Source organism: Pongo abelii, chromosome 12, assembly GCF_028885655.2.
Source record: "Pongo abelii isolate AG06213 chromosome 12, NHGRI_mPonAbe1-v2.0_pri, whole genome shotgun sequence".
Classification (NCBI taxonomy): domain Eukaryota; kingdom Metazoa; phylum Chordata; class Mammalia; order Primates; family Hominidae; genus Pongo; species Pongo abelii.
The window spans coordinates 105,449,884-105,459,742 of record NC_071997.2 but is presented as its reverse complement, the minus strand read 5'-3'; the positions used below and the strand labels follow the sequence as shown (position 1 = coordinate 105,459,742).

The following is a 9,859-nucleotide window of genomic DNA, read 5'->3' as shown; positions in this document are numbered from 1 at the left end:
GCTGTATGAACAAAAAAAAAATGAGCCACAATCTGAAAGGACAGGACCATGAGGGGTGACAGAGGTAAGAATGAGAAGCCAGTGAATGAGGTACGTCTGTCATGCTCTGGAGGAGGAGGAGGTTGTCATCTGTGTAACCTTTTCATCTACCATTTCATCAGCCCCAGGCCCAGAACTGGGGGGAAATGAGAGTGGAGGGTGGAAAGGATGAGAGACTACCTTATGAATAGCCTCCAGCTGCAGCCTGTCCAGGCAGAGTTGAGAATGCCCCTCTCCCTCCTGCATGCGCAGCATTGGTTCTCTACGGAGCAGATCATGGAACGAACCCTGGGGAAGGGAAATGGAATAGGAGAAAGTGAGAGGCTCATTTGTTTGTTTGTTTTGAGACGGAGTCTCGCTCTGTCACCCAGGCTGGAGTGCAGTGGCGCGATCTTGGCGGCTCACTACAACCTGCGCTTCCCAGGTTCAAGTGATTCTTCCGCCTCAGCCTCCTGAGTAGCTGGGATTACAGGCGCCCGCCATCACGCCCGGCAGATTTTTTGTATTTTTAGTAGAGACAGGGTTTCGCCATGGTGGTCAGGCTGGTCTTGAACTCCTGACCTCAGGTGATCCGCCCGCCTCAGCCTCCCAAAGTGCTAGGATTACAGGTGTGAGCCACTACGCCTGGCCTTTTTTTTTTTTTGGAGACGGAGTCTTGCTGTGTCGCCAGGCTGGAGTGCAGTGGTGCGACCTTGGCTCACTACCACCTCCATCTCCTGGGTTCAAGTGATTCTCCTGCCTCAGCCTCCTGAATAGCTGGGACTACAGGCACGCGCCACCACGCCCAGCTAATTTTTGTATTTTTAATAGAGACGGAGTTTCACCATGTTGGCCGGGATGGTCTCGATCTCTTGACCTCGTGATCTGCCCGCCTAAGCCCCCCAAACTGCTGGGATTACAGGCATGAGCCACTGCACTTGGCCGAGGCTCCTTAGTTTTACATCTTTGTGCTGAACTCAGGATTGCGTACTGTTTTCTACCTTTGCTAATACCACACCCATTCTCCTGGCCTCAGCTTACCAAATCTGTGTCTTGAAAGAGCAAGTAGTGATGGTTGACAGTTTCAGTGTAAGTTCGAGCCTTGGGAGGGTTGGGGACCCCAGATGAAGCAGAAGAATGGTCTGGACCTTCAGGACTGTCCTGATACGGTATCAGATCTGCTTTATATATAGGCTGGAAAGGAGACCATGAAATTAGGTTCTATAATACTCAAGACAGAATAAAAGCAGAGGAAAGTGGTTTGGGCAGGAAAGGCTTAAAGATGGAAGAAAGTAGTATCTTTAAATATATGCTCAGATGCAGTAGGGTAGGGAAGATTATACACAACTCTGTGCTAAGATTTTCTGGGATAATATCAGGGCCGGGAGGCCTGGCACTAATTTGTACTCTACCAGAATTTGGGAGGGCATGTGGGTTAGGATCCAACAGCTGCTGTTAGATGTTCATATACGTACAAATCTTCGCTCTACAGGTCGCTTGACATTTATTGGATTCAGTGCCATATCTGGTAATATAGCAGCAATGAGCTCCCCGGATATATCTCCTGCAGCTATTGTCCCAAGCCAGTCGGATCCTGAAAGACTCTAATAGAAAGAGACAGATTTCATTCATTCATTCATATATTCATTCAGAGCTATGAACTGGTAACAACTGCACAGTCTGAGACAGACACACAAACAAAAATGAGTTTATCATAACCGACAGCCCTGATAATAGAGTTACCACATACCTATCTTCTCCTTCTACCCAAAACTACTGCCTCTTTCTGACTACTAATAGTGCATAAATGACCCATTTTCCTGTGTAATGAAGACTGCAAAAGAAAGGGGGGCTCACCCAAACGGTGCCTTTTCGAGGAGCAGTGAAGTACGCCTTGAAACCAAGGTAGCCAGCATCAATATAATGAATCCCACAGAGTCCATAACTGTTAAAAGAGAAATAAATTTAAACCTTCCTTTTCTTTAGATTCATTTCTTCTCCTTAACCTCTTCCAGAATTTAAACCACCTCAGTGAACCAACTCTCTACCCTCCTCTCCCCACAACAATCTGGCACGCTTTGCACTCCAACCCTTAGAGCCTGTCCCTAGAGGTCCTATCTCCATCTTGCCGTACGAGGCATAGCAGTTGTCCTGAGCCACAGTGACACCATTGTAGGGAAGCAGCCAGGCCAGTTCTGTACTCAAGAAGCGCTTGATAGAGTTTATGGGTTCGTAAGGTCGTCGAAGGTCCCAGAATTTGATTTTCCGGTCACTCCCCGCAGAGACAAGGAAATGGCTGTAAAAAGATGGGAGAAGGTCAAATCCAAACAAATCTGGAAAAGTCAGCCTGTCCCAGTCTTCACCTTCCCCCTCCACACACCTCCTATTCCATACCTGTTAGCTTTGCACCATTGAAGGGTACGCACAGCCTGGTCATGGGCTAGGAAACACTGGAAGGGGTAGAGCTTTAAGGAGCCATCAGACAGCCGTATCCGCTGCAGGGGTGAGTTAGTGGGAAGGTTCCAGAAAACCACCATGCCTGAAATAAGGACAGAATGTGTGAGCATTAAAAGCAAGTTCTCTCTTCCTTGCTCTAAGTTCTTTCTCTGGGCTCCTAGGACCTTTGTCTTCTACCCTCAGATCCAAACCACTATGAAAGGATGTGGGGATCCTGATTAGCTATCCAACACTCCCTCCAGGGCTTAAAGACTCAACCTGATATTTTAACCCCAATTCTCATCAACAAAAAAGTAATAGCTTTGTCTGGAATCTACAGTTTAAAAATGATAGGGTGAACACACCTAGTACAGACAGTAGAATGCACCTCTCTCTACTCCCTATAAATAAAAGTCAAGGGACTTTTAAAAAGCATAGGTGGGGCACATGGTGGCTCATGCCTGTAATCTCAACACTGTGGGAGGCCAATGCAGGTGGTGGATCACCTGAGGTCAGGAGTTTGAGACTAGCCTGGTCAACATGGTGAAACCCCGTCTCTGCTAAAAATACAAAAAATTGTCCAGATGTGGTGGTGGGTGCCTGTAATCCCAGCTACTCAGGAGGCTGAGGCAGCAGAATCACTTGAACCCAGGAGGCGGAGCTTGCAGTGAGATTGTGCCACTGCACTCCAGCCTCAGTGACAAGAGCAGACTCCGTCTCAAAAAAAAAAGAAAAGAAAAAAAGAAAAAAAAAAGCATAAAAACTCTAGGAAGCCAGCTGCAGTGGCTCATGCCTGTAATCTCAACACTTTGGGAGGCCGATGCAGGTGGATCACTTGAGGTCAGGAGTTCAAGACCAGCCTGGCCAACATGGTAAAACCCCCGTCTCTACTAAAAATACAAAAAAAATTAGCCAGTGTGGTGGTACGCGCCTGTAATCCCAACTACTCAGGAGGGTGAGACATGAGAATCACTTGAACCCAGGAAGCAGAGGTTGCAGTAAGCCGAGATCACGCCAGTGCACTCCAGCCTGGGAGACAGAACGAGACTCCATCTCAAAAAAAAGAAAAAAAAAAGAAAATGTTCGCTAACTCTGCCCCAAGACAAAGAGAACAGGCAAAAAGTCAAAAGCAACACAATGTTGCTAGGTGCAGTGGCTCATGCCTGTAATCCTAGCACTTTGGGAGGTAAAGGCAGGAAGAACACTTGCACCCAAGAGTTTGAGACCAGCCTGGGCAATATAGTGAGACCCCACCTCTAAAAAATAAAAAAAGGCCAGGCACGATGGCTCATGCCTGTAATCTCAGCACTTTAGGAGGCCAGGGTGGACGTATCACCTGAGGTCGGGAGTTTGAGTCCAGCCTGAACAATATGGTGAAATCTCATCTCTACTAAAAATATAAAAATTAGCTGGCCTTTGGTGGTATGCGCCTGTAATCCCTGCTACTCAGGAGGCTGAGGTGGGAGAACTGCTTGAACTCGGGAGGTAGAGGTTGCAGTGAGCTGAGATCGTGCCACTGCACTCCAGCCTGGACCCCAGAGACCCTGTCTCAAAAAAAATAAAATAGCCTGGTGTGGTGGCGCATGCCTGTAGTCTCAGCTACTCAGAAGTCTGAGCCACTCAGGGAATGAATTCAGCACCTATGAACCTTTCTTAAAAAAGTTTGTTGACGATGAATTATAGCCATGCAATATAAATAATTCAGCAATTGGAGGAGAGACTAAGATAAATGGACTGGTAGAGGCACTCAATCAAGTTTAGGAATTAAGAAAGCAGAACAGCATCAAGAATCATGTACCTTGACAATGTCAAGAATAATACCACCAAACGAAAAAGAACATGGCGAAAGGGATGATAAAAAGACGTTTAAGAGTGCTAATTTCTTTATCTTCCTAGCAGAGTCTACTTATATCTAAAAACAACATTGTCATTTTGTTTTTGAAACGGAGTCTCACTCTGTTGCCAGGCTGGAGTGCAGTGGCACGATCTTGGCTCACTGTAACATCTGCCTTCCAGGTTCAAGCGATTCTCCTGCCTCAGCCTCCTGAGTAGCTGGGACTACAGGCACGCGCCATCCTGCCCAGCTAATTTTTGTATTTTTTAGTAGAGACAGGGTTTCACCATGTTGGCCAGGATGGTCTCGATCTCTTGACCTCGTGATCTGCCTGCCTCGGCCTTCCAAAGTGCTGGGATTACAGACATGAGCCACCGCACCTGGCCAATAACACTGTCATTTAAAAATAACAATCTAGGCCAGGCATGGTAGCTCACATTTGTAATCCCAGCACTGCAGGCAGATCACTTTGAGCTCAGGAGGTGAAGACCAGCCTGGGCAACATGGCGAAACCCCATCTCTACAAAAAATTAGCCAGGCATTGTGGCTCATTCCTGTAGTCCCAACTACTCCAGAGGCTGAGGTTGGAGCATCGCTTGAGCCCAGGAAGTCCAGGACGCAGTGAGCCAAGATCTTGCCACTGCACTCCAGCCTGGGTGACAGAGTGAGACCCTATCTGAAAACAAAACAAAACAAAACCTAATAACTCCAACTACTTAATATTACTTGTAATTTATTTATAGTCTTTTCTTTTTAATTCTAAAAGTATCTTTGAGGAACTTGTGTCGCTTATTGTGAGGGAACATTCATCAGGAGCTTAGCTAGTATTTCAGTCTGACTTTAGTGTCTTTTTCTTCTATAAAATTAAGATATAATTAAATTTAATACATTTTTAGAATACTTTACACAGTATGATCCCATTTTTATTCATTTATTTAGTTAGCTAGTTAGTTAGAGATGGGGTTTCACCATGTTGCCCAGTCTCCAACTCCTGGGCTGCGATCCTCCTGCCTCAGCCTCCCAAAGTGCTGGGATTACAGGTGTGAGCCACCATGCCTGGCTGATCCCATTTTTATAAAACTCTCTTTCCTCTAATCTTTTTATTTTTATATATAAAGAACTGCATGAAATGATGTTCCTCCTCACTTTTTAATTTTTTAAAAATTTTATTATTTTTAGTTTGTTTTTTGTTTTTTTTTTTCTGAGACGGAGTCTCGCTCTGTCCTCCAGGCTGGAGTACAGTGGCACCATCTCAGCTCACTGCAAGCTCCGCCTCCCGGGTTCACGCCATTCTCCTGCCCCAGCCTCCTGGGTAGCTGGGACTACAGGAGCCTGCCACCACGCCCAGGTAATTTTTTGTATTTTTAGTAGAGATGGGGTTTCACCGTGTTAGCCAGGATGGTCTCGATCTCCTGACCTCGTGATCCGCCTGCCTCGGCCTCCCAGAGTGCTGGGATTACAGGCGTGAGCCACCATGCCCAGCCTAAAAATTTTATTATTATTTTTTTTGAGATGGAGTCTCCCTCTGTTGCCAGGCTGGAGTGAGTGGCGTGACCTTGGCTCACTGCAACCTCCGTCACCCAGGTTCAAGCGATTCTCCTGCCTCAGCCTCCCGAGTAGCTGGGACTACAGGTGCACTCTATGACACCCAGCTATTTTTTGTATTTTTAGTAGAGACGGGGTTTCACCATGTTGGCCAGGATGGTCTCCATCTCTTGACCTCATGATCCACCCGCCTCAGCCTCCCAAAGTGCTGGGATTACAGGTGTGGGCCACTGCACCTGGCAAAATTTTATTATTTTTAATGATGAGGTCTCACTAGGTTGCCCAGCTGGTCTTGAACTCCCAGCCTCAAGTGATTCCCTCCCATCTCGGCCACCCAAAGTACTGGAATTATAGGCATGAGCCACCACACCTGGCTGGCATCTACTCTTTTTTTGTTTTTTTTCAGACAGGATCTCACTCTGTTGCCCAGGCTGGAGTGCAGGGGTGTGATCTCAGCTCACTGAAACCTCTGCCTCCCGGGTTCTCAGGCCTCAGCCTCCCAAGTAGCTAGGCCTCCCAAGTAGCTAGGACTCAAGGCATGCGCCACCATCCTGAGCTAATTTTTTGTATTTTTTTGGTAGAGATAGGGTTTCGCTATGTTGGCCAGGCTGGTCTCAAACTCCTGACCTCAAGTGATCTGCCTGCCTCAGCCTCTCAATATGCTGGGATTATAGGCGTGAGCCACCGCGCCTGGCCCAGCATCTATGTACTCTTAATTTTTTTCTGAGTAGAAATAGTCTAGTGACTTATTTCTTTCTTTGTATTTTTTTTTTACATTGCTTGAATATTTCTAACTATATGTCCAGTATTGAACCACCAAAGAAACAACCAAAAAACAAGCATATATAAAAAATTTAAAGAGCAATAGTTCCTTATGTTTTATTTTGGTTTTTTTACCATTATAATATCCAGCAGCTAGGTGTTGGTGTGGCCTGGTAGGCATCCAGGCCAGGCTAAGGCACTGACCACACTCAGAGGGGTCTGTAGCTTGCATAGACCCCACCTGCAGAGTTGCCACACATTGTACCTGCAGGGAAAGAAGAGATGGGACTAGGGTTAGGGACACCTACACTGTTTGGAACGAAAGCTCAAATCAATGTTTAAACATTGATTTGAGCTGTTTAAACAGCTGTTTAACAGCAGGATGAGGGTATGTTTAAACAGCTGTTTAAACAGCAGGATGAGGGTATTTTTCAGAAGTATAAGGAGACTCACTGTGGAATCAGCAAGGTGAGGCTCTAAGAAGATGGAGCCTCAGCTAAGGTAGCAGGTTCCTCACTCACCTTATATATGGCAGGCTTCACTGCATCTGTGAGGGAAAAAGAGCAGTAACTAACTCTATGGATCCCGAGGACTCAGCAGGTCTTACTCTGTCACCCAGGCCCGAGTGCAGTGGCATGATCATGGCTCACTGCAGCCTCCAACTCCTGGGCTCAAGCAATCCTCCTGCCTCAGCCTCCCAAAGTGCTGGGATTATAAGTGTGAGCCACCATGCCTAGCCAGGCCTTGTTTTGTTTTGTTTTTTTCCCTTTCCTTTAGACCTCCTCTGTGGACACAGGCCTTGCTCTTAAATCAGCAACCAATCCTTTGAATAATGACGTTCCCTTATCCTTTATTGAGAAAGTCCTTATCTTTTCATCACCAAATTTATGAACCTACCTCTATCTGCTCCCATCTTCTTTCCTTCTGTTACACCTGATAGTATCCTTCCTCCTATCAGAAGAGCAATCCCTTCACTCTACTCTCTTCTCATCCTCTAGCACCTTTTCCAGAACACTGCTCATTCTGTTATCCTCCTTCCTCCTGTGTCATCCACTTGTTCCCTCCCTAGTCTAGGTCACTCCCATATTGCCATGTGAACATGCCCTAATGTCTCCTATCCAAATAAAGGGACAAAACCTTCCTTTATTCACCACACTTAGGCAATCCACCACCCTCAATTACTGGTTCCCCTTCACAGCGAAATTTTTTTTTTTTTTTTTTCAGACAGCATCTCACTAAGCCGCCCAGGCTACAGTGCAGTGGCACAATCTCAGTTCACTGCAGCCTCAACCTCCTGGGCATAAGTGATCCTCCCACCTCAGCCTCTCAAGTAGCTGGGACTACAGGCATGCACCGCTCTGTTCGGCTACTTTTTAAAATTTTTTTGTCGAGATGACATCTCATTATATTGCCCCAGCTGGTCTCAAACTCCTAGGCTCAAGCAATCCTCCCACCTAGGCCTCGCAAAGTACTGGAATTAAGGCATGGACCACTATGCCCAGCCCCACGGCCAAACTTCTTGAAAGAATCGTCTACATTTACTATCTTTACTTTCTGACCTTCTATTACCTCCTCAACCCACTCCACCAGACCACCACATATGGGACTTCCCAGGGCTCCAACCTGGGTGCCCTCTTCTTTAAATACTCAGTACTAATGAAAAATAAATTCAACATATAGGAGCTGCCTTTTCCTGACTCCTCCCTCCTTTTGCTCATCTTCAGCTCTCTATTCCATCCCTCTCTTCAGAACAAGAGATTGTGTTTGTGTGGTGGTGAGGGCAGGCGAGGCTAAGAACAGGATTGGGGGAACAAGAGTATAGCAGGGGAGATGGGCCCTATCCAACAGCCCAAGCCCTCAGCAGCTCTTTACACAGCCAGTTACCTGTGGCAGCAAGAGGGGGAAAGTCTTGAGAGCACAGAAGAGGGAAGAAGGGGGAGATAAAAGGAAATGTGCTGAAAGAGTACAGCTGTAAGACTGCAAAAGAGAGAGGGCTCAAGAACAAACTTCAGTCACAATGCAGGGTGTGTGTGTGGCTGAGTAAGGCTTTGTGCTAAAAGAGACTGGCCCAGAGCAGTTTCCAGGGAGATAGACAGGCTCTGCTATGCTCTGACCACCACTACAGCAGCCCCATTCTCCTTGCTGTGCTACTCACCTGGGGGTTGCTGAGCCAGCAGGGCCTCCGGATGGGGTAGACTAAATAGCAGTACTTTCCCGTCTGAGCAGGCCAGAGCCAAGAGACCCAACCGGGGCAGGAGAGGAGCCTAAAGGGTAAAAGGTATGCTGAGGCTTGCTGCCTTCAGTTGACTCACAGAAAACCTTTGAGGTTCTAGTCCCTGAAAATACTGCATGAAGTTGCCGGAAAAACATCCACCACACTCCAACCTTCCTTCCTTCAACTCTTAAGAATTCCCAGGGCCTCTTTGTCCTGGCTTTGAGTCCTAGGCCATCCCACAGTTGACTGGGAAGTACCTTCCGAGGGGTGCCTGGAAGTTCCCATGCTCCACTGGGGCAGAACTTGAGGTCCCAGATGCAGCCGTTGTCACAAGCAATCCCATAGACAAAGTGGGCCCTGTTGCCAGGACTGGAGAGAGAGAGCATGTGGGGATGGTGGGTAGGAAGAAGGGACGTATGGCTGCCAGAGGTAAGCTCCCCTTGTCTCAGCCCAATCCAAGCCCTTCCCCCTATCCTGTCCAGACCCCATCCTGCTGTCCTCAACCACCCTCCCATGGCAGTGTCCAACCCCACCTCACCAGCTTTCTTGCTGCAAGGTCCCAAGGCCCCAGAGCTGGAGCAGCCCAGGACCCGAATGAAGCTGGCTCAGTGGGTGTGTCTCATTCATGTCAGGGCTGGAGAAAAGAGCCACATACTGCGAGGCTCCTGCCCCCTCTGGCACTGGGCACCAGTCCAGAGCCCAGAGCGGTCCTCCCGTGAAGAAGGACACATCCCAGCGCTCTGGATGTGCTGTGATCGAGCTAAATCTAGAGAAAAATCAAAGATGGGATGAAGAAAGGAATTAATGAAAGGTAATGAGGACTGAATGGGAGCTCCACCCAGAGCCAGTATGAACTGGCTCAAGCAAGAGACTGAATATCAGAAACAGTTTACAAGTGAGAACAGTCCTTGGCTACCACTTGTATCTTCCTCCTTTCCTTCCCAAAGTCTGTCTTATATTATTATTTGAGACGGGGTCTGTCACCCAGGATGGAGTGCAGTGACATGATCAATGATTCACTGCAGCCTTGACCTCCCAGGCTCAAGTGG

The 9,859-nt window shown here is 47.4% G+C and overlaps 1 protein-coding gene across 3 annotated transcripts in view; it reads right to left on the bottom strand.

The window, feature by feature from the left end:
• GTF3C2 (general transcription factor IIIC subunit 2) overlaps positions 1–9,859 on the bottom strand; it is a 32,229-nt gene that overhangs the window by 1,102 nt on the left and 21,268 nt on the right. For all 3 annotated transcript variants that reach the window (XM_024241985.3, XM_054546656.2, NM_001133784.1), the window contains 11 exon segments: positions 9,349–9,576; positions 9,068–9,179; positions 8,751–8,859; positions 7,117–7,142; positions 6,731–6,860; positions 2,413–2,557; positions 2,153–2,314; positions 1,876–1,963; positions 1,494–1,622; positions 1,060–1,212; positions 220–327 (listed from right to left, as the gene is read on the bottom strand). In XM_024241985.3, the coding sequence (XP_024097753.1) occupies positions 220–327; positions 1,060–1,212; positions 1,494–1,622; positions 1,876–1,963; positions 2,153–2,314; positions 2,413–2,557; positions 6,731–6,860; positions 7,117–7,142; positions 8,751–8,859; positions 9,068–9,179; positions 9,349–9,576 (1,390 nt within the window).